At 39.7% G+C, this 25,504-nt stretch overlaps 1 protein-coding gene and 1 long non-coding RNA gene across 6 annotated transcripts in view; both read right to left on the bottom strand.

The window, feature by feature from the left end:
- Positions 1 to 13,820, bottom strand: part of LOC127496210 (NACHT, LRR and PYD domains-containing protein 12-like) — a 206,778-nt gene extending 192,958 nt beyond the window's left edge. Inside the window, exons 1-5 of one of the 5 annotated variants that reach the window (XM_051863934.1) lie at positions 13,500 to 13,820; positions 11,794 to 11,907; positions 10,502 to 10,609; positions 8,556 to 10,349; positions 6,828 to 6,998 (exon numbers count right to left, since the gene is read on the bottom strand). In XM_051863934.1, coding sequence (XP_051719894.1) covers positions 6,828 to 6,998; positions 8,556 to 10,349; positions 10,502 to 10,609; positions 11,794 to 11,907; positions 13,500 to 13,549 — 2,237 coding nt within the window. In that variant the 5' untranslated portion in view covers positions 13,550 to 13,820. The remainder of the gene's footprint in view (positions 1 to 6,827; positions 6,999 to 8,555; positions 10,350 to 10,501; positions 10,610 to 11,793; positions 11,908 to 13,499) is intronic. The other 4 variants (XM_051863936.1, XM_051863937.1, XM_051863938.1 and 1 more) reach the window with 4 other exon arrangements.
- An 8,974-nt stretch (positions 13,821 to 22,794) lies between these two features.
- LOC127496214 (uncharacterized) overlaps positions 22,795 to 25,504 on the bottom strand; it is a 77,330-nt gene continuing 74,620 nt past the window's right edge. Inside the window, exon 5 of the long non-coding RNA XR_007925266.1 lies at positions 22,795 to 23,572. This is a non-coding gene — a long non-coding RNA (uncharacterized LOC127496214). The remainder of the gene's footprint in view (positions 23,573 to 25,504) is intronic.

Here is a 25,504-nt window from a genome sequence, read left to right on the forward strand (position 1 = left end):
GGGCAGGCAGCAAACAATCACAGTCCAGGAAACAGGCAAAGATCAGGGCAGGCAGCAGAGAATCACAAAGAATAAACAATCCAAACGGAAACCAGGAAACAGTCCACAAGAAAACGCTCAGAAATGATCACAACAGCAAATCAAGACTTCGCAATGAGGTGGTGTGTGTGTGAGTCCTTTATAGTCCAGGTAGTGTGCTAAGCTGTATGTGGCAGCTGGTGATTGGTGTGGAGTGTGCATGTGATTGGCAAGGAGGATTATGGGAAATGGAGTCCAGGAACTGACAGGAACAGACAGTGATCGTGACATAACGCCCCCCTTCCGGAAGGCGCGTCCTCGCGGCGTAAATGGCACAGATAGGGAGGGGGGGTGGGTACATTGGAGACCTGTTGGCAGACGGGAACGGGGTCTCCAATGCAGGTCCAGGAACTCGGGCAGCCACGGCGGGTCAGGTGCCACGGGCGGCCACGGCGGGTCAGGTGCCACGGGCGGCCACGGCGGGTCAGGTGCCACGGGCGGCCACGGCGGGTCAGGTGTGTCGGGAGGCCACGGCGGGTCAGGTGGCTTGGGAGCCCACGGCGGGTCAGGTGGCTTGGGCAACCACGGCGGGTCAGGTGGCTTGGGCAGCCACGGCGGGTCAGGTGGCTTGGGCGGCCACGGTAGGTCAGGTGGCTTGGGCGACCACGGCAGGTCAGGGTCCGTAGCTGGCCACAGCAGTTTACAGGCGGTTGAAGGCCGTGGGCATGTAAGGTCCCCACCCGCAAGCTCAAGCAATTCGGAGGCCGCTGATGATCGCGGCCGTGCAGGGTCCCCACCCACAAGCTCCCCACCCTCAGGTATATGGCCCCCCCCAAAAAAGTTCTTGGGGAATTCAACGGAGGCCGTGGCGGTTTCGTGGGTAAGGAGCTCGGGTGGCGCCGGCAGGGCGAGGAGCTCGGGTGGCGCCGGCAGGGCGAGGAGCTCGGGTGGCGCCGGCAGGGCGAGGAGCTCGGTGCCGGCCTCCGTGGCTGTATCAGGAAGAGCGGATTGCTCTGGGACGGCAGCGGACTGCTCTGGGACGGCAGCGGGCTCTGGGAAGGCCTCCGGGCCTTGAGGGCTGGAGGAAGCCTTCTTCCTCCTCCTCCTTCGTTTGAATGGTTGAGGCGGTGGCTCTGTGCCTACCTCCTCGGTGGGCGCTGCAGCGGGCTCACGGGGTGGAGCGGACTCACTGGCTGGGACGACCCCTATGTTCCCAGACACTGGCGGGGCGGCCATCTTGCCCGTGGGCACTGGCAAAGCGGCCATCTTGTCCATAGCATCCCGAGAGTTTGAGGGCGTCGCAACCGGCGAGCTTGAGTGCGAAGCGGCCGGCGGAGGCTTAGGAATGCCAGCCGCTCGTGCTGAAGTCAGCGGTGGATCAGCCACACTGGAACGCAACCCACTCCGCTCCCAAACAGATCCAGAGACGTGATGTAATTCTAGAAGATCAGTGGAGATGGGACGTGACTCGGGAAGTTTAACTTGGTCTTGACTTGGCATTGTAGTAGTGGTGGCCGCCATTTTGTGAGTGTCATCTGGCGCGGCAGCCATTACACGACCAGACGAGGTGTCGCATTCCTCCGCGACACCCACAGTAAAGGGAGAGCCCACATTCAATAACGCATAATCCAGAAACTGACTTAGAGATGAACGGGGTCCCTCACGAATGAGTTGTTTTTTAAGTGGCTGGTTAACACCCTCACAGAAAAAGTCTATGAGCACGCAGTCCGGCAGATCTGACCAATAAGCAATGTTCAAATATTCCGTGATATAATCCTCTATCGATCGTGTGCCCTGCGTGAGTCCTAATAACAATTGTGCAATGTTCCTACCGGGCCATTGTTCTTCAGGAAAGCCGCTGGATCCATGTGTCGGCGAAGTCTTCTGTAATGATGGGTCGGCAGAGCGGGGATCCATTTGCAAGCTTTATTAAGAACAGTATTTACACAGGTAGACAGGGGCAAAGGCAGGAACATAAACAAGGGCAGGCAATGGTCGAGGCAGGCGGCAGACAAACAGAATCAGGGTACAGGCAAGGATCAGGGCAGGCAGCAAACAATCACAGTCCAGGAAACAGGCAAAGATCAGGGCAGGCAGCAGAGAATCACAAAGAATAAACAATCCAAACGGAAACCAGGAAACAGTCCACAAGAAAACGCTCAGAAATGATCACAACAGCAAATCAAGACTTCGCAATGAGGTGGTGTGTGTGTGAGTCCTTTATAGTCCAGGTAGTGTGCTAAGCTGTATGTGGCAGCTGGTGATTGGTGTGGAGTGTGCATGTGATTGGCAAGGAGGATTATGGGAAATGGAGTCCAGGAACTGACAGGAACAGACAGTGATCGTGACAACGGTGAACCTCAGGATAACCAGAAAGACTAATATTAGTGTAGATGCCATTCTTCTTCTGATGTAACGAGTACATCAGGTGTTATAGGAAGTGTTCCCGGTTCCGGCTGACCTAATTTATGCAGCCTAATAATCCTTTAACAGATTTGAAAATATAAATTGGTAATGTGTTATGTGTATGCCAGGTTAAAGAAATGCGTTTTTAGTCTAGATTTAAACTGACAGAGTGTGTCTGCTTCCCGAACAATGCTAGGAAGATTGTTCCAGAGTTTAGGTGCCAAATAGGAGAAGGATCTACCGCCTGCGGTTGATTTTTATATTCTAGGTATTATCAGCTGGCCTAAATTCTGAGATCGCAATAGACGTGAAGGACTATAATGAATTAGGAGCTCGCTCAGGTACTGGGGAGCTAAACCATTTAGTGCTTTGTAAGTAATTAGCAAGATTTTAAAATCGATGTTTAACAGGAAGCCAATGCAGTGTTGACAGAACTGGGCTAATATGGTCATACTTCCTAGTTCTAGTAAGAACTCGAGCTGCTGCATTTTGTATGAGCTGTAGTTTATTTAACAGGCGAGCAGAACAACCACCCAGTAGAGCGATACAGTAATCTAGCCTTGAGGTCATGAACGCATGAACTAACTGTTCTGCATTTTTCATTGAGAGCATATGTCGTAGTTTAGATATATTTTTAAGATGGAAGAATGCGGTTTTACAGATGCTAGTAACATGGCCTTCAAATGAAAGATTGGTATCAAAGAGCACACCCAGGTTCCTAAGAGACGACGAAGACTTAACAGAGCAGCCATCAAGTGTTAGACAGTATTCTAGGTTATTACGTGAAGAAGTTTTTGGTCCAAAAATTAGAATCTCTGTTTTTTCTGAATTTAGTAGTAGGAAATTACTGGTCATCCAATTTTTTATATCAGCTATGCATTCTGTTAATTTTGTGAATTGGTAGGTTTCGTCAGGGCGCGAAGAAATATAGAGCTGAGTATCATCAGCGTAACAGTGAAAACTAACGCCATGCTTCCTAATGATATCTCCCAAGGGTAGCATGTACAGAGTGAACAGCAACGGTCCTAGTACTGAGCCTTGCGGTACTCCATATTGAACTTGTGATCGATATCACATCTCTTCTTTTACTACTACAGACTGATAACGGTCAGATAAGTATGATTTGAACCATGACAATGCAATTCCACTAATGCCAACATAATTTTCGAGTCTATTTAAAAGAATATTGTGATCAATAGTGTCAAATGCAGCACTAAGATCCAGTAACACTAATAGAGAGATACAACCACGATCTGATGATAAGAGCAAATCATTAGTAACATTAGTAATGAGAGCAGTCTCAGTACTATGGTACGGTCTAAATCCTGACTGGAAATCCTCACAGATACTATTTCTTTCTAAAAAGGAACATAGTTGTGATGATACTGCCTTTTCTAGTATTTTTGACAGAAAAGTGAGATTTGAGATCGGCCTGTAATTGACTAATTCTCTAGGATCAAGTTGTGGTTTTTTAATAAGAGGTTTAATAATAGCCAGCTTAAAAGTTTTCGGTACGTATCCTAGTGATAAAGATGAATTGACGATATTAAGAAGAGGATCTATAACATCTGGAAGCATTTCTTTCAATAGCTTAGTCAGTATAGGGTCTAACATACATGTTGTTGATTTTGATGATTTAACAAGTTTAGACAATTCTTCCTCTCCTAAAGCAGTAAATGAATTGAATTTCTCCTCAGAGACACTACAATGCACTATCTGACGCGATACTGTAATAGACGGTTGCATGGTTATAATTTTTTCTCTAATATTATCAATCTTGCAAGTAAAGAAGTTCATAAAGTCATTACTGCTGTGCTCTTTGAAAACATCAGAAGTTGAAGCTTTATTTCTTGTTAATTTAGCCACTGTATCAAATAAATACCTAGGGTTGTGTTTATTTTCTTCTAAAAGTTTTGAAAAATAAGCAGATCTAGCAGATTTTAAGGCCTTTCTGTACTCAATCATTCTCTCTCTCCACGAAATGCGAAATACTTCTAGTTTTGTTTTCTTCCAGCTGCGCTCCATTTTTCTGGCTGCTAACTTTAGTGCCCGAGTGTGCTCATTGTACCATGGCATTGGATTAATTTCCTTAATCTTTTTTAAGCGCAAAGGAGCAACTGAGTCTAATGTGCTGGAAAAGACAGAGGCAATAGTTTCTGTTACAACATCGAGGTCTTCTAAGCTTTCTGGTATGCTAAGGCGATGAAACTGATCAGGAAGATTATTTATAAAGCGATCTTTAGTGGTAGAAGTGATGGTTCTACCATATTTATGGCATGGAGGCAGTTTAGCCGCCTTGACTAAATGTAGTATACACAAGACTAGATAATGATCTGAGATGTCGTCACTCTGCTGCAGAATTTCAACAGCATCAATATCGATTCCATGTGACAATATTAGATCTAAAGTATGATTACGACAATGAGTAGGTCCTGACACATGTTGTCTAACACCAATAGAGTTTAGAATATCTGCAAATGCCAATCCTAATGCGTCTTTCTTATTATCTACATGGATATTAAAATCACCAACAACAAGGACTTTATCTGCAGCCAATACTAACTCCGAAAGAAAATCAGCAAATTCTTTGATAAAGTCTGTATGGTGTCCTGGTGGCCTGTATACAGTAGCCAGCACAAATGTCAACCTACATAATGTTACGTAAAGTACCATCACTTCGAAGGAATTATATTTGAAAGACTTTTGACTAATACTGTAAATATTACTATAGATTACAGCAACACCTCCCCCTTTGCCTTTCTGACAAGCATTGTGTCGATAATCATAACCTTGAGGACTAGACTCATTTAAAGTAATGTAATCGTCCGGTTTTAGCCAAGTTTCTGTCAAACACAGCACATCTAGATTATTATCTTTGATAATATCATTAACAAAAAGTGATTTTGAAGAAAGGGATCTAATATTTAACAACCCGAGTTTTATCATTTGTTTAGCATTATTATCTCTATTTTTTATTTGTTGAACATCAATTAAATTTTTACCATTGAATGAGTTTGGAAGTTTTTTGTTTTTACTAATTCGGGGTACAGACACAGTCTCTATTTGAAAATATCTAGGTGTAAGAGTTTCTATGTGTTGGGAGTTATCTGAATTTTCTGACTTCTGTAACGTGAGGCAGCTAGCAGACGGTCGGTTTAGCCAGTCTGTCTGCTTCCTGACTTGGGCCCCAGTTTGTCATGTTTCAGTTCTAAGACTATGTGCCATATTACTAGAGAGAAGAGCAGCACCATCCCAGGAGGGATGAATATCATCTCTTTTCAACAGGTCAGGTCTGCCCCAAAAACTTTTCCAATTGTCTATGAAACCTATATTATTTTGCGGACACCACTTAGACAGCCAGCCATTGAGTGATGATAATCTGCTAACTATCTCATCACTCCGACGAACAGGAAGGGGGCCAGAGCAAATTACTTCTCCTGACATTGTACTTGCGAGTTCACACACCTCTTTAATGTTAATTTTAGTGATCTCCGACTGGCGAAGTCGAACATCATTAGTGCCAACGTGAATAATAATCTTAGAGTATTTACGATTAGCATTAGCCAGCACTTTTAAATTTGCTTTGATGTCAGGTGCTCTGGCTCCCGGCAAACATGTGACTATGGTGGCTGGTGTCTCTATTTTCACGTTCCGTGTAATAGAATCGCCAATAACTAGGGCACTTTCAACAGGATTCTCAGTGGATGTATCACTGAGTGGGGAGAACCTGTTTGATGTTCTTATTGGAACGGAAGAGTGGTGTTTTCCACGGCTAGGCCGCCTCACCGTTACCCAAGTGCCCTGCTGCGCGGGCTCTACAGCCGGAACCGAACAATGTACAGAGTTCACTAAGCTAGTCGCATCCAAAACAGTATCTGAAGCCCTTGCATTCTTACTATCCTCGATTAAAGTTTGGATGCGTGTCTCTAATTCTGAGATTCTCTCTGTCAGCCTGACTATTTCCCTACATTTATGACATGTAAATCCCTCGTCGCTGACAGAGAGAGCTATGGTAAACATGTGGCAAATGGAACAGGTAGCAATGCTGGGAGAGGATGACATGACTCACCGTGGTGGTCGTGGCATGCAGATATTGCGGCAGCATGAACTTTGAGGGTGAAGGGAGACAGCCTACGCTCCAACCCTTGTTGTAACCGATGGATTTGAATACTTCATCCCCCCACAAACTATGCCCCTGACTTCAAATATACTTTACATCAGGGGTGCCCAACCCTGTTCCTGGAGATCTACCTTCCTGCAGTCTTAATTAATCTTAATTAGCTAATTCAGCTGTGTTTTATCTGGGTTGGAGCTAAACTTTGCAGGTAGTTAGATCTCCAGGAACAGGGTTGGGCACCACTGCTTTACATTGTGATTCATGTGTGATTCAAATATGATCTTACCACAGTTCCTCCAGTTTACAGTGAGGATCCTGTAGTACATCAGACAGCAGATTCACTGATTTTCCTATTATATTCCCAGACAGACTCAGTTGTCTCAGGTGTGAGGGGTTTGATCTCAGAGCTGAAGTCAGAGCAGCACAACCTTTATCTGTGACTCCACAATCCCACAACCTGAAGAGAGATGAAAATCAAACAGCATAATAAAAAATCAAAAAATCTATCCAAAAACTTTCAAATGCAATATAATTTAACAATGTCTAATTTTTATCCAAGTTTCATGGTCAAATTTGCACTAATAAAAATGTTAAGATTGAATTCATTTAATATTTACGTATTTATTAACTTTCAACTAGGGGTCCACAGTGGTACTGCAGGGGGTCCGACAATTAATGTTTGATCACAGATAGTTTTTTTTTGTTAAAAATTAAAATATGGGTAAAAAAAATTAAGTCAAACATATATAAGCACCCTCAGTTGATACTGTAATATATCATATTGGCAAAACAGATCTGGCAATCGCTCCAGTGCACTTATGTTTTTGCGCTCGAGAGAACGTCAAAAGTTTCTATTTACAGCATGTTTTTGCAGCAGTGAGAAATGTAGCCAATCACAGACATGTTTGTTGATCTCTTGAACACAATGGCCAATCAGAGGTGTTTAATTTAGTCAAAATCCAGTTTTTGTTCAGTGAGTTCTGTACGCTCATAAATCCTCTCATTTATAAAGAAATTATTTAAGTAAGACACCCCCAGACAGTGTAGATAACTTTATTGATTATAATGGAACTTTGTGAGATCATGAACTGAGATGAGTGACAGATTTTTATTGATTGTAGAGGGAGCACTCTTTCGAGGTTATACATAATCCATTGAATAAAAGTTTTGTTTTTCTTGCTGCTGAGAGTAAAGATGGCCGATTACACACTGGAAAACTGCATGTCAAAATAGATACATGCAATGTAAAAGCAGACTGATAGATTGATTAAAAAAAATTGTATGTGCATTTTTTAAATTCCATTCCAAATATCTGTAAAAGTAACTCTTATAAATAATCTTAAATGTCTCACTGTACATTGCTATTCTTGTTATGGTGGAGCCGTTGCTACACATTTTACTACAGAACCCGCACTAATCTCAGATACTCAGTGATTTGATTCTTAATTGTCCCTCTGACAGTAAAATTAAAATGTGAAGTTTTAGTCAACTTTAAGTTATTGTTTGAGTAAATGTTTAAATTTCCATCTGACAGTAAAATTAAAATGTATGACTCTCTGCTATGTTAACCATACATCAAATGTTTTTTTAGGAAATTTGAGCTATTTGATATATGAGCGGTTTCTCCAATTGTTTGTTTGGTCTTAATTTCTTTTGTATCCTTTATTTAAAAACAAATATTAAAATTTCTTCTATATGTGCAAGAGCAGGGCTGGGCGACGGCCACGTGGTACTGAGACCCCGGCCTGGCTATGTGCCCAAGGTTCCTACCACTCCCTTCAGGGACCAGGTAGTGAGCCTGCAAGAACATTCAACTGGTAAACCTGAATTATTTATTCATACGCAAATTCTCAGACTGTGAATATCTGAAGTAATTTTACATTGTCACGGTTTAGAAAACACATTAAAATACTGACCACTAAACTCTGGACAACTTCTGCAGCACTGAAGATTTATGAACTTTTATTTTCTTAATGTTTTAACAGTGAAGTGATTTTTTCTCAGTGATACTTACTGAATTGATCTGGATTCTTTAATCACAGGCAGCAGCTTCTGAAAAACCTTCAGTTTTTCAGTTTTATTGTTTCCTCCAACAAATTTATTAATATCAAATTCATCCAGCTTCTTTTCTGATGTCAACAACACAAAGACTACAGCTGACCACTGAGATGAAGACAGTTTGGCTTCCTTTAATCTTCCAGATTTCAGATACTGTTGTATTTCCTCCACTAGTGAATGATCACCCAATTCATTCAGACAGTGGAACAGATTGATGAATTTCTCTGGAGAGTCAATGGTGCTGATCTTCTTCTTGATGTACTCAACTGTTTTCTCATTGCTGTCAGATCTGCTTCTTATCTGTTTCATTATTCGTTGTAGGAGAAACTGATAAGACTCCACTGACAGACCCAGAAGAAACCGCAGGAAAAGGTCCAGATGTCCATTTTTACTCTGTAGAGCCTCATTCACAGCTCTCTGATGCAGCTCAGATAATGAAACATAATAAAACCAGGCCATAACTTTAGACCACAAACTCTGTTTGGTGATTTTGTTAAACACATTTATGTTGTTGTTAGTGAAAGAGAGGTGCACATATAGAGCTGCTAGATGTTCCTGAATGCTCAGATGAACAAAGCAGAAGACTTTCCCCTGATACCAGCCAAACTCCTCTCTGAAGATCTGAGTGCACAATCCTGAGTACACTGATGCTTCTGTCAAATCAATGCCACACTCTCTCAGGTCTTCCTCATAGAAGATCACATTGCCTTTCACAAGCTGCTGAAAAGCCACTTTCCCCAGTTTGAGGATCATGTCTTCATCTGTCACGTTCTTCTCATAGTCCTTCTCTTGTTTGATGTTGGTCTGAAGGATCAGGAAGTGTGTGTACATTTGAGTGAGAGTCTTGGGAATCTCTCCACTCTCTGCTTCACTCATCATCTTCTCTAGAACAGCGGCTGAGATCCAGCAGAACACTGGGATGTGGCACATGATGTAGAGGCTCCTTGATGACTTCAGGTGTGAGATGATTGTATTGGCCAGACTCTGATCACTGATTCTCTTCCTGAAGTATTCCTCCTTCTGTGGATCATTGAAGCCTCGTACCTCTGTCACTCGATGGACACACTCAGAGGGGACGAGATCAGCTGCTGCTGGTCTGGAGGTGATCCAGATGAGAGCAGAGGGAAGCAGATTCCCCGCAATGAGGTTCATCAGCAGCACGTCTACTGAGGCTGATTCACTTACATCACACAACCTCACATCGCTCTGAAAATCCAGAGACAGACGACACTCGTCCAGACCATCAAAGATGAACAACACTTTATATTTGTCACTGGATATTTCCATTTCTTTTGTTTCAGGGAAAAAGACATGAAGAAGATCTGAAAGACTGAGTGTTTTGTCCTTCATCAAATTGATCTCTCTGAAAGGAAGTGGAAATATGAGCTGGACGTCCTGATTCTCTTTCCCTTCAGCCCAGTCCAGGATGAACTTCTGCACAGAGACTGTTTTTCCAATGCCAGCGACTCCCTTTGTCAGCACAGTTCTGATGGGTTTGTCTTGTCCAGGTAAAGGTCTAAAGATGTGACTGCATTGGATCGGTGTGTCCTCTGTTTCTGCTCTCCTGGATTGTGTCTCAATCTGTCTCACCTCATGCTCATTACTGATCTCTCCACTCTCACTCTCTGTGATGTAGAGCTCTGTGTAGATCTCATTCAGGAGTGTTGGGTTTCCCTGCTGTGCTGTTCCTTCATACAGACACTCAAACTTCTTCATCAGATTTGATCTTAAAGTTTCGAGGACTTCATGGCTGTAAAATTAAAATACCACATTATTACACAAGTCTAAGTGATAAATATATATAAAACAGTATATAAAACTAATGAAACTTGAAATATTGATCATGTTGTTGATTATAAACTATATGATGAATCTTTGCAGCATCAAAACCTTGTATATTACCTGTCGCCAGGATACATGTTTTTATTAATTTCTTGATTCATAAACTTGTCAGATTCCATTTTCTTACAGGCGGGTTCTGTTACATCTGGTCTGGATCGCAGAAATCGCCTTAAACAGCATGAAGTAAATAAATAATCAGATACTTGATATTTTGAATTGATTCTACAGTTTAGTTGCTGTGATTATATTAGAAATATAAAATGGATAGTTTCTATTGGTAATAAAGTGATATATTAATGTGCCCAATTTTTATATAGCTTGGCCATAAACCATTGATGCAGTAAAGTTAATGAACTGGATTATTTGATGGAAAAAAATGTTTTTTACTAATTATTGGTTCAAAAAAAAAAGAAGCAAGAATACATTAACAAATTAATAAACCACAATGTACACAAAGAAGCAAAGTCTGTTTTGTATTCTGTATCATAATCAAATCATATATTTTACAGAAATGTTATTTTATGACCATTAGGCTCGTCACTCCTCATAGACACACAGCTGTGCTCTGGTTCTGATCTCTTCTGATCAACTGAACTATAACAGAGGGATTAAAGTGAATGCTTTAAATTACTGCATTCAAAACAATCAAACACAAAACACTTATTCTTTTATCCATAGAAACACTTTAAGGTTTTTTATTTACGCTATGTTGATACAAAAACTAACATTTAGCTAAGCACAGACATAGATGTTTCTCTGGGTGAGCAACACTATATACGTTAAAATGTCAGATAAAAGATAAAAATATCAATAAACAAACAAAATAATAATAATTATTCAATATCAAAATACTAGTATTCTGATAATACAAAATGCCATGCTATAACAAAGACTATAGAATAACACAAGACGCGTCACTCATATTGTTTTGAATGGGAGAAAGTGCAACGCGCAACATGGCGGAAAGTCCCGCCTTCTAAAGAGCCAATCGCCGAGTGGTAAAGTCATTGCGTCACTGCAGCGGCCGCGCGCCTCTGAAATGAGGCACAAATTTAGGGCTGCGCATGCTCATTAGCTTGATCCAGCCTGAAAAATACTGTTTTCTGTCATGATTCAAGCATTTAGAAACAAAATTTATGAGACAGTTGTTGTCAGATTTCATTGGTGATTTCAAATATAAAATTTAATCGAAAGCTTGGCAAACAGCTTTGGAGAATTTGATGTTTCCCCATTCAAAGAGATAGGAGCTGCTCTTGCATGCCCGAGAGGCGTTTCAAAGATGGCCGCCGAGTGAAATTACTTGTCTTAAAGGGACTTTGGCTATATAATCATATTTTACAGATGTGTTATACCTGAGATCAGTCTGTGTATCTCCACTCTTAATATTTACTGGATGACCCATAGACTCGTCACTCCTCATAGACACACAGCTGGGCTCTGGTTCTGATATCTTCTGATGAACTGAACTGAACAGAACATATTTACGGTGACCGGGAGAGGGCATGTTCGGTTCACTTAGTTTTGTCGTGGCCACAACATAATATGTCGTGGCCGCGAGATCATTTTATCGAGGTAACTACGTGGCCACGCAATGTAAAGTCGTGGCCTCGAGATCATATGGTGAGAGAACAATAGCCTATATTTTTCTTGTGGCCACGACTTCATCATGTTCAGGGAACGACATAAATGGCCACGAGTTAAATGCGTAAACAACCTGCGCGACCATGGCAACCTGGAATTATCAGAAATGGATAAGATTATAATAATATTTATGTTTAATTAAGAAAAAGCGCGGAATTAAGAAATTATTATATATTGTGTTGTGTGCGATGCAGTATAGCAGCATTCGAATGAAGTTTATCAATAAATGTAAGAATATGCCGTGTATATTTTTATCACATCCAACAGTCTTTTAAATCCATTCACTGATTGTTAATTTTTATTTCATATTTTTATACTATTTATTATTATTATCATTATTGGTTACATTTTTTATTCATTGTTATGTAGCCCTATTTACTTTATTTTCCCCTTCATTTCCCGTATCTCTTTACCTTTCTGTGGGCCTATTTTATGTTAGCTATATTTTACTTTAAATGCCATCATGCCAATAAAAATGTGACTTTATGACTGTATTGACTGTAGCCGTGAAGATAGGCTAAATGAGCGTCTGTTATCATTTGTAGCCCCTTGTGCCCGTGACAGCATTCGAATGAAGTTCGAATAATTTATTGTTGTTAATTGCTTATATGTTAAAAAAAAAAAAAAAAATCCATTCACTGATATAGCCTACGCTAAACTTAATTTTGTTCATCATTTTATATATCATTCATTTTATTTAGGTTTAATAGGCATAGGCTAATAATAATAATAATAAAGACACAACCAGTTTAAAAGGCTGTGAGATGGAATGGATAAAAATGTTTTCTTCTAGGCCTTTATTATTTAATGTTCTTACATATTCTTTTATATTAAATGAAGTTTGTTATCAAATTGATAATAACAAACTTCATTTGAATGCTAGTGGCAACATCGCGCGCAATATAGGCTATAGCTTATTACATTGCGCGCGATGTTGACTATATAGACAGCATTCAAATAATATATTAATATAATAATTTCTTAATTCCGCCCTTATTTTATCATTCTTAATTAAAATCCATTTCTGATCATTCCTCATGGCCACGAGTTAAATGCGTAAACAACCTGCGCGACCATGGCAACCTTGTTTACGCATTTAACTCGTGGCCATGAGAATTTATGTCGTTCCCTCAACATAATGAAGTCGTGGCCACGACATAAGGATATCGTTACCTCGACAAAATGATCTCGTGGCCACGACTTATTATCACGTTCCCACGAGTTTATATGTCGTGGCCACGACAAAACATGTGTCACCGTACATATTTGATCCTTTATGATTATAATAATTTTATTACAAGGTCTTTAAAAAGTATTTTTCATCAAAAGCACTTTAGGTCTTGTCTTGTTTGTAACAAAATTTTAACTTAACAAAAACACCTATATTTTAAATGTAATTTATGTTTATTCAAAGTACCTGCATTCAGGAGAAACATCTTCATCTCTGGATGTTTGTGTGTCATCCATGATGAATCTGAACAGTTGAAACAGAATCTGATCTCCAACACTCTGGACGGAAATGACAACAACAACAACAATTCAGCTCAACTGGTCAGAAACAGGATCACGAGACGGCGACGTTCACTCAAACACACATTGTTAACACAATGCTAAAATAAAACACAGACAACACGAAAAACCAATGAAACCACATTAATTTGTTTTCAAATGAAAAATATCAAACACGTATCAATGGTATCATGCAGAACGCGGTCCTCCCTATGCTTAAAATATATTGCGCGTCTACATGACGTTGCGTGGTAGGCTAAAGGTGTGGGCGTTTAGTGTTGGTGGAAATATTTTTAAAATTAATTTAAAAAAAATAAATAAATAAATAAATCAAACTGTTTTCTGCAAACTTCACCTGATTCTTGTTATACATGTTTCCAAGTAACATTGTGATTTTCATGTTGCTTTACTGTTTTATTCTTTAATAATTATATGTCAGAGTCATGACCAATACTATTTACCTTGATATAGCCTACAGACATATTTTAAAAATGCATAAGAAAAAAAAACTAAAAAACTAAAATAAAATTGTTTTCTGCAAACTCAACCTGATGTCCCCAAGTACCTCTGTGGTGATGTTCATGATGTTTTACTGTTTTATTCTTTAACAATTATACACCAAAGTCATGACCAATACTGTTTACCTTGATATACGGACATATTTTAAAAATTCATAAAAATAAATAAATAAATAAATAAATAAAAAATTGTTTTCTGCAAACTCCACCTGATACTTGTTCTACATGTTCCCAAGTACCACTGTGGTGATTTTTATGTTGTTGTTTTTTTGTACAGATATGGAAATGCACTGGGAGTATCAATACATTCCCCTTTTTTCCATCATAAAAATTAACAAAAACACTAAAGGGAAAAAAATATATATTAAGTAACTAAAACACACACACACACCCTCACCGCCCACCCCACCCATTAGGGTCTAACAGTGGTAAGGCTTCAAGAAAAGGAGTCCATATATGATCAAAGTTTGCAGGTTTTTGCTTCACAGAATATAATATTTTTTTCAGGAGTACTATATGATGTAAGTTCATTAATCCAGAGCCTCTGCTCTGGGGGATTCTCAGATTTCCAGTTTTTAAGTATGCATTTTTTGGCTGCAGTGCTTGCAAGCAATAAAAAATACTTTTTGTAATAAGTCATGTGAAGTAAGCGGACATCACCCAGTATCCAAACTTTAGGATCAGGGTCATATGTTTTTATGATATTTCCAAAATTATTGTAATTATATACTTCCAAAAAGCCTCCAGGATTGGACAGCTCCAGAGCATGTGGAGAAGAGTCCCAGTAGATGTTTTAGATCTTTGACACATAGCAGAGATCTTTCCATCAGTTTCATTTAATCTATAGGGGGTATAGTATGTTCTGTGTAAGATGTTGTATTGAATTTGTCTGTGTTTGGTGGATACTAATACAGTTTGTGATTTTTCTAGAAGAGTACACCAATCACCATCATCATAAGAACACTTAAGATCTGATTCCCATTTTTGTTTTATTGAAGATCTATGGTAGCTTATTAATAAGGATGCTGTAATATAGAAGATGTTAAGCCCTTCGTAGAAGTAAGTCTGGAATCAAACAAGCAATTCTCAAATGGGGATTTTTCAGGTATATTAGTGAATGATCCCAATGACTGACTTCCAACCCAGTGTCTTATTTGTAAGTATTTAAATAGGTTATGGTTAGGCAAACTGAATAATTCAGATAACTGAAGGAAGCTAGAAAATATACCATTAACATAAAGGTCACCAATCGTCTTGATTCCTTTCTTAATCCAGGTTTTTAAAATTCTGTCAGCAATAGGACTTGGGATATCATTAGCGTCAAGAAGATTTGCAAATAACAATGTGCTTAAGCCTAGAAGGGTAAGTGATTCCTGCCAAGCGCCAAAAGTATCCAGAAGAACAGGATTCTTCGTAATCAGAGAAAGGTTCTTCCTTGTACCCAGAAATGGAATAATTGCTATTGGAGTGGTTTTCATTTCATGCTGCTCTGTTGAGACCCATCTCACTTCATTATTATTTGAATGCAGCCAAATCCATAGTGGGCGAAACTGAGAAGCTAGATACAGTCTGAAATTTTGGAGATTTAGCCCACCTTTAGCATATGGGGCCTGAAGTGTGATTAGGTTAACCCTTGGGGTTTTCTTATACCATAAAAATGTGGAAATGGTTTTGTTGAGGTCCTTGAAAAAATATTTAGGGATTTTAAAAGGGATACAAGGAAATAAGTAAATGAATTTGGGCAGTATATTGCTTGGCTTATAAAACTCGGCTCTATTCTGTCGAATGCCTTCCGTGGAGATAATCACCATGGGATGCTTTTGTTTCTGTGCACCATTTATTATGTGAAACAATCGACGAACATTATCTGCTCCCTGTCTATTTTTGACAAATCCGGTTTGGTCTGTATGTATGATTTTGGGGATGACATTCTCTAATCGCAAAGCAATTATTTTAGATAAAACCTTATAATCAGAGTTCAGCAAACTGAGAGGCCTATAGGACCCACATTTTTGTTTATCTTTTCCTGGTTTAGGTAGCAATGTTATTGTTGCAATCTCCAACGAGTGCGGTAACACTTGACTATCTAACGCTTCCTTAATCATGTTGGTAAGAGGGGCCAGTAATTTTTCAGAAAATGCTTTATAAAATTGTTACGTCTATGACGTATTGTATGCTGTGGATATGTTCCTGTTGTCTCCTCTCTAACAGGATTGGTCCAAGGTAATGAGAGACTGCCGGTGGTTGGACCAGAGACGAGACCTGGACAACAAATTCCCCCAGATCTTGCTGGAGGGCGCTCTCATTCTTGCTCTCGCCCTTTCTCTGATTGCCACTCTCTTTGATTGATCATGATTGCTCATGTGTAAGGCCTGTGTGTTAAGCACTAGTGAAAATGCTGTTAAATATCAAGTTTACATTCTAACAGAGTGCTGTTGGCCACATGTGTTGCGAGATCCTTATGTCCTGAACTTCAATGTTCCACTGTTCATGTTTGTAAACCACATGTGAAGCTGTAGGGGGTGAGTGCCTTATTTATTTTTGTAGGCCATTCGGCCATTACCTTTTTCTCCTGTTTTTGGGTAGACAAGGAGTGAGGTTATATTGTTGTATTTTGGTTCCTTTATTTTGATGCACAGGGCAGTTAGTTTCTTTAACGGGAAGTTAGAGTGTTGTTTGTTTATTGTTTTGGCATTTGCTTACCCCTGATAATTTGCTTCAGTTCTTTTATTTGTTTATCTTTCTTGTTATGATATTGTTGGTACTCCAGCATCAAGAAGTTCTTTGGCACTTGTATCAATCCTGAGGAGAGGAAGTCTATCCTTTTTTTTATTTCAGTGTCAGTATTTTCAGTATTGAAGTCACTTTTATACAGTGCTTGATAATATTTTTTAATTCTAAGTTTATGTCTCTCGGATTTTCTAGACAATTACCATCTTCCATTTTGATAGTATGGATATATTTTTCAGAATCTTCCTTCCTCCTTTGTAATCTACCATGCAAGTAGTTTACTAGTTTTATTGCCAAATTCATGATAGTGAGCTTCAACCTTAGTGGTGCATGGGTTATTGTATAATACCCGTTTTTTATTGAGAGTATTAAGAGACTCAGGTTTTTTTGTCATGGAGTGGTCCTGTTCCAATATTCTAATGTCTTTTTCTAATTGGGATAATGTTTCTCTCCTTATATTATTTTTATATGCTGCAGACATGATGTGTCCTCTCATATAAGCCTTAAGGGCTTCCCAGATATTACAGTGAGAAGAGGTATTCAAATTGGTTTCCAGGTATACATCGATCTGATTATTCATAAAAGAAATGAATTCTGGGCCTTTTAATAAGTATCTGTAAGAAGGAGATTCAGGTGGGCCCACCTCCACCTCCATCTTTATGGCATTGTGATCGGAAAGAGTGGCGGCTAGATAGGAACAATCTTCAATCAAGAGAACAAACTCTCTTGATAAAGTCATCTGTGATGTCAAAAACATATCAATTCTTGAGTAGGGGTTATGGACACTGGGAAAAAAATGAGTAATCTTTTTTATTTGGATGAAGTTGTCACCATACATCACTTAAACCTAAATCTTTCATTCCTTGACTAAGAGCTATCGCTGATTTAGATGGCGAATGTGATTTGGGCAAAGAACGGTCCATTGATAGATTTAAAACCAAATTGAAGTCACCTCCTACAATTTGTTGTCCTTCAAATGTGGCGAGCTTCATGATTATCATCTTGTTTTACTGTTTTATTCTTTAATAATTATATGCCAAAGTCATGACCAACACTGTTTACCTTGATATACAGACATATTTTAAAATTCATAAAAATATGAAATCAAATTATTTTTGTCATAGACTATTTACCTCGCAATACATATTTTAAAAATTCATAAAAAAAAATAAAATAAAATTGTTTTCTGCAAACTCCACCTGATTCTTGTTCTACATGTTCCCAAGTACCACTGCAGGTTATGCCGTATGGCCTGTCCAATTCTCCCTCCGTCTTCCAGGGCTACATGAATGAGGAGTTCCTCCAGCAATTTGTCATCGTTTACATCGACGATATTCTCATACTCCCTTTCATCGTCGAGGTGGATGCCTCTACCACTGGGGACGGACATCGGCAATTGTGAGCTGGCTATTAAGCTAGCTTCGGAAGAGTGGAGACACTGGCTAGAGGTAGCAAAACATCGCTTTGAGGTAATCACGGATCATCAGAACCTCGAATACCTGTGTGAGGTAAAACGACTGAATCCACGTCAAGCCCGGTGGGCTCTGTTCTTCACCAGATTCGATTTCATGGTTTCAAATCGTCCTGTCAAAAGAACTGTAGGGAAGATGTCCTTTCACATCTCTATCAACCAGATCCTGAGCCTAGTTCTCCAGAACCCATCCTCCCTCCAACCATGATCGTCAGTCCCATTCCATGGTCCATCAATGAACAAAGCCAAGCTACACACTCTGAACCTGCTCCGCCGGGAGGTCCTGAGGTGTTACTCTACGTATCACCAGCCTATCTTCTGCCCCTCATGGACTCAACTCACACGTCTCCGGGCTCTGGACACCCAGGTAGTCAATGTACCCTCTTGCTCTTACGTCATTGCTACTGGTGGCCCACCATGGCACAGGATATCTCCCGATACATCGGGGATGCTCAGTTTGTGCCATTACCACCATTCCACACAAACTCCTAGAGGGGAAGTTGGTTCCTCTGCCTATTCCACACCATCCATGGTCACACCTGGGGATTGACTTCATGACCGACCTTCCACCATCTGATAACCATACCTGTGTGTTCGTCATCATCGATCGCTTCTCAAAGGCTTGTAAACTCATCCCTCTGAAAGGTCTACCTACTGCATTTGAAGCTGCAGAAGCCCTCTTCCAAAATGTGCTTCGCCACTTTGGCCTACAAGAGGACATTATATCAGATCGCGGTCCCCAATTCATCTCACGGGTGTGGCAAGCCTTCTTCAAGCTCCTGGGAGTTTCTGTGAGCCTCTCCTCCAGTTACCACCTACAAACGAATGGCCAGATTTAGTGGAAAATCCAGGAGATCGGGAGGTACCTGAAGTCCTAATGCCACCAGAACCAGGACTGATGGAGCCGGTTCCTCCCCTGGGTGGAGTATGCCTAGAACTCCCTTCAGCATTCCACCACCAGGCTCACCCCTTCCAGTGCATTCTTGGATACCAGCCTCCCTTATTCCCCTGGTCCAGTGAGCCCTTGGAGGTTCCAGCTGTCGACCACTGGTTCCAGCAGAGCAAGAGGGTGTTGTACTCATCTCATGTGCATCTCCAACAGGCAGTGCGGAGACACAAGAGGCAGGCTGACACCCGAAGAACACAGACCCCTCCCTACCAATCAGGTCAGAAGTTGTGGCTCTTGACACGGGACATCCATCTCTGCCTGCCCTCCCGTAAGCTGAGTCCCTGTTACATAGGTCAGTTCACCATGCAGAGGCAGATCAACAAGGTCAACTACAGGCTCAATCTTCCACCACACTACCACATTTCACCATCATTTCATGTGTCACTCCTCAAACCTCACTCTGAACCTTTGTTGTCTCCCCTCACAGAATCTGGTGGCGATGAGGAACCTCCTCCTCCCAAGCTCGAAGATGAGGAGGCCATCTACATGGTCCAGGATGTCCTCGACTCGAGGCAGTGGGCCAGAGACTAGAATACCTCATTGACTGAGAGGAGTACAGCCCTGAGGAACGCTCCTGGGTTGCCTGTGATGACATTCTTGATCAAGCTCTTACCCAATTTCACACCGAACACCCAGATCACCCAGCTTCCAGGGGTCGAGGTAGTTGTCGCACCTTCCAGCTGTCAGGAGCCGCCCGTGGAGAAGGGGATACTGTCACGGAGTCGCAGCCATCTCAGACCACAATCAACCCATCGTCACCAGATGAGCACGCTCCGCCAGCTTGTTCACTCTCCCCAGAATTCTGATTCACCGTGCCTGCAACTCCTCATCAGTACACACTATATATACCTTATTTATGTGAATAATACAGTAAAACAACATGAAAATCACCACAGTGGTACTTGGGAACATGTAGAACAAGAATCTGGTGGAGTTTGCAGAAAACAATTAGATTTTATTTTTTTTATGAATTTTTAAAATTTGTCTGTATAGCAAAACAAACAATATTGGTCATGACTTTGGCATATAATTATGAAAGAATAATATAGTTAAAGAACATGATAATCACCACAGTGGTACTTGGGGACATGTAGAACAAGAATCAGGTGGGGTTTGCAGAAAACAATTTGATTTTATATTTTTATGAATTTTTAAAATATGTAGGCTATTGCGAGGTAAATAGACTATGACTGACATATAATTATTAAAGAATAAAACAGTAAAACAGCATGATAATCACCACAGTGGTACTTGGGAACATGTAGACAAGAATCAGGTGGAGTTTTCAGAAAACAGTTTGATTTTAGGCTATTAACTTCTTTATTAATTTTAAAAATATTTCTAGCGGCACTAAACGCCCACACCTTTAGCCTACCACGCAACCTCATGTAGACGCGCAATATATTTTAAAAGCATAGATGGCGTGACCGCGTTTCTCCGAAGCGCAGATGGCGTGACCGCAGTACCTAACCTCTAATCTGAAGAATACGTCCTAAAATATTAGGCCTAATGCAGAAGTCACCCTAAAGTGTCTCCAGACGCGAGAATACAGATTCTTAAAAATAATAAAAAATAAAATAAAAATTTCACCTTTCAAGAAACTATACGCAAATTCATTACAAAGGTTCCAGTTAAACACGCTGATACTCGTTATTATAAATAACGGAACCTTGTTATTCTAGTTGTTAAAATGGCGAACATCAACTCTGAACATTTACTTTCACTTTATTTGTGACGCGCGCGATTATGTATGTATGAGTGGAGCGTGCGTCTCCCTGACTGACTGAATGATCAGAGATTCAGTATAGTGTTGAAAGATACATATGGCACCTTGAACTAGGAGCTTTCTAAACACTTTGCTAATATTTTGTTTTGAATTAGTGGTTCGGAGTGCGTGTCCAAAACCAAAACAAGCACATATGATTTTGTTATATATGATTTGTAAGGGTTTCCAAAAGTTTAGAAATTCCAATGGTTTGACGCCAGAGGGCGTTAAATCTTATTATGCATCCAGTCCAGCCAATATTTTAAATACATCCAATGAGTTTTAATGAATGTATTAAATGAAATCGTGCAGTCTCTCTCTCTATATTAGGAAACCTAATCTCTCTCTATATGTAGGAGTAAGAACAAAATTATGTCATTAGACACACACACACCAGCCCATAATGCATTTAAAGAGAATATTTAATTGGTTTTCAATTTAAACTGTTCTCTGTAGTCACAAACAATCTTACAACTAATTCAATTTCAGGAATGAAACTTTACTGTGTTCTGCTGTGTTGATGTATGATTGGCTGAGAAAAAAGGGTAAAGTATTTGGCAAAACAGTGTCTAAAATGTTATAACTTTATTAGACCATATGTTTTTTAGTCTTTCATTTATTATGTTGTGTTCCATTTGTTTAAAGATTTTATTATTATTATTTTAGAATTTACTTGTTTATGTCTAAATGAAGGAGCTAAATGTAAGAAAAAATGGACAAGTGTAAACTGAGATTAACTATTTAAGTAATTTAATACTTTAGTACAAAAAATACTAAAAAGAAAACATCTTTTATGACATTTTATAGCGACCTCATTTACACAATATATATATATATATATATATATATATATATATATATATATATATGGCTATATCAGATACTTATATTTATTAAATATATTTTCTCCAGATTAACTGTGCAGCTGATGAGACCTGATGTAACCTAAACTCCTTCCTCACTAACCAGTCTTGTGCATTCACAGAAAATAGCTTACTTCTGTGTTGCAAAATAAGGTGGATAATCAGTTAAAATCAAGAGAGCAACTATTTGTTTGTGAGTATCAAGTACTGGAATTCAATTACAATCAAATCTGGATTGCAATACAAAGAGACTGGACAATAACATCAACACAGAATTTTTGATTGCGGCCAAGACTTTTTCTTTCACTGCTCACTAATCATTTAGATGAATTGTCTTTATTGTTTTTATTATTTAAGTTAGTTGTCTTTTTGACCTTGATCAACCTTGAAAATATTATTGGCTTTCTTTTCTGGTTCCTCCACCAATTGTTGTTTTGTGACTGACTTCAGTATTCATAAGATTGTACTTCAATAGGAATCTGCGTAATCAAGAGTTTTGCATGAGGGTGAAAAAGATTTTGCTTGTGTTCAAGTTGGTCATGTGAATTCGCCTCACTGACCAACAGAAAGCTGATTGTTTTAAAGTGACTTGTGTGTGAGCTGTGCTTCATTCATCTCTACACTATTCACAACTGACCTGTTTTTGCACATGAAATGTATCATTTTGATCGCACCTTTACTGTTGTAAAAGAAATATCACACTTCGTTAATGTAAACATCTGAATGCTTTTCATTTATTGTTTTGGTTACATTTGTTTCAAATCTTAAATTTGACTTTAACTTTGTTTAAATTTTAATGAGAAGGCTTTTCAATTAAAGAATGTTCTTAAATATAAATCTAAGAGCAATACTTCTGTTACTCCCCAAAACACAGAACAACATCTCTACAAATCGTGTGACATTTTAAACCAACATTCTTTAAACAAATTCAAAACAGCTTTATTTGAACAATAAAATAATATTTGCATGATCAGAATCTCATTTATTTGATCAGCTGCACAGACGCTAACTGAGACCTGATTCTTGAGGTTTATGTGTCCGCATGTGTTTGTTTAAGTGGCTTTTTTGTGTGAAACTCCTTCCACACTTCGAGCAGCTGAACGGTTTTTCGTCACTATGAATCCTCTGGTGCTGCTTCAAATGGCTCACTGCTATAAAGCACATGTGATCCCGCACAACATCATGTACTTTTTGGTGCTGTTTCAGAGAGTCCATGCGTGAGAAACTCTTTTCACACAAAGGACACTTATGGAGCCTCTCATTCATATGAATTGTCAGGTGTTTTTTTAGATTTGGCACTGAGGTGAAATTTTTCCCACACTGATCACAATTAAATGCTTTTTCTCCAGAGTGATGACGCATATGATAAGTGAGTCCTGATGACTGTATGAAGCTCCTCCCACACTGACGGCACGTGTGCGGCTTCTTTCCAGTGTGAATTCTTTCATGTGTCACAAGGTGGTTTTTACCTTTGAACTGAGAACATGTGAACGGTCTTTCTGTAGTGTGAGTTTTCTGATGCTTTCGCAGATATTCAGACGTGTTGAAGGTCTTGCTACACTCCACACAAGCATGAGTTTTCACTGAAGAATGGATCTTCTGGTGCTTCTTGCAGTTGGCCAGCTGTGAAAAACTCTTTCCACACACTGGAAACAGATGAGGCCTTTCTTGCACTTCCATTTAATCTAAAATGAACATATTTAGTTGTTAGAATTAGTTTTAAAATTTTAGTTTTTAGTTTAAATTCAAGTGAATCCTTATTTAAAGGTGTCATGAACTGCATTGTTTTATTGTTTTCGAATGTTTCCTGGGATGCACTTATACTGTTAGTATGATTTTACATCAAAAATTGTCATAATTTAGAAATAAGAGGCATTTTTCCTATCCTGATTTTAGCCCTCTGATTTGAACGCTGTTTTAAGTCAAGTCAAGTCACCTTTATTTATATAGCGCTTTTTACAATGTAGATTGTGTCAAAGCAGCTTTACATTGATAACTGGTACATTATTTGGCTGCACAGCAGCTCTTAAAGAATAGTGTCAATGCAGGCAGATCAAAGCACTGTTGAATATCAAATGTCAAGTCAAATGTCAAGTGTCCCCAACTAAGCAAGCCAAAGGCGACAGCGGCAAGGAACCCAAACTCCATCAGGTGACATCAGGTGGCAGACAAGTGGCAAATAGGTGTTTAAATGAGAAAAAAACCTTGGGAGAAACCAGGCTTAGTCGGGGGGCCAGTTCTCCTCTGGCCAACAGTGCTTTGTTACGATTCAGGTAGCTATCATAAGTCCGACAGGATCGCAACATTCAAAGTATTTATTCCAGTTCAATCCAGTTGAGGATCGCATTCATCACGGCGGTATGGACGGTTGTTGAGGAACTGTGTCGTGGCTGTCGTGTCGATGAGGCCTTCACAGTGGATGATCTAGTTGACTCAACCTCTGCTGATACTTCAGGGCTGCGTTGTGGTCGTGTCAAGGCGCAGGTCCTTGGTCTCACCTGGATACGGCCCGGATCCGGTTGACTACGGTGAACCTCGGGATAACCAGAAAGACTAATATTAGCGTTCTTCTTCTGATGTAACAAGTACATCAGGTGTTATAGGAAGTGTTCCCGGTTCCAGCTGACCTAATTTATGCAGCCTAATAATCCTTTAACAGATTTGAAAATATAAATTGGTAATGTGTTATGTGTATGCCAGGTTAAAGAAATGCGTTTTTAGTCTAGATTTAAACTGACAGAGTGTCTGCTTCCCGAACAATGCTAGGAAGATTGTTCCAGAGTTTAGGTGCCAAATAGGAGAAGGATCTACCGCCTGCGGTTGATTTTGATATTCTAGGTATTATCAGCTGGCCTGAATTCTGAGATCGCAATAGACGTGAAGGACTATAATGAATTAGGAGCTCGCTCAGGTACTGGGGAGCTAAACCATTTAGTGCTTTGTAAGTAATTAGCAAGATTTTAAAATCTATACGATGTTTAGCAGGAAGCCAATGCAGTGTTGACAGAACTGGGCTAATATGGTCATATTTCCTAGTTCTAGTAAGAACTCTAGCTGCTGCATTTTGTATGAGCTGTAGTTTATTTAACAGGCGAGCAGAACAACCACCCAGTAGAGCGTTACAGTAATCTAGCCTTGAGGTCATGAACGCATGAACTAACTGTTCTGCATTTTTCATTGAGAGCATATGTCGTAGTTTAGATATATTTTTAAGATGGAAGAATGTGGTTTTACAGATGCTAGTAACATGGCCTTCAAATGAAAGATTGGTATCAAAGAGCACACCCAGGTTCCTAACTGACGACAAAGACTTAACAGAGCAGCCATCAAGTTGTAGACAGTATTCTAGGTTATTACGTGAAGTAGTTTTTGGTCCAAAAATTAGAATCTCTGTTTTTTTTATGAATTTAGTAGTAGGAAATTACTGGTCATCCAATTTTTTATATCAGCTATGCATTCTGTTAATTTTGTGAATTAAGGGGCGTGTCTTCTGTGAGACTGCAGTGTAAACGCCCACTGCTGTGATTGGCTAACATCTTTGCATATGAAATAGCTAAGTATTTCACGTTTAACTCTCTTGAAAACTTTTAGCACGTTTTTACTATTACAGCTCTCAA

This window comes from Ctenopharyngodon idella, chromosome 15 (assembly GCF_019924925.1).
Source record: "Ctenopharyngodon idella isolate HZGC_01 chromosome 15, HZGC01, whole genome shotgun sequence".
NCBI classification, from domain to species: Eukaryota; Metazoa; Chordata; class Actinopteri; order Cypriniformes; family Xenocyprididae; genus Ctenopharyngodon; species Ctenopharyngodon idella.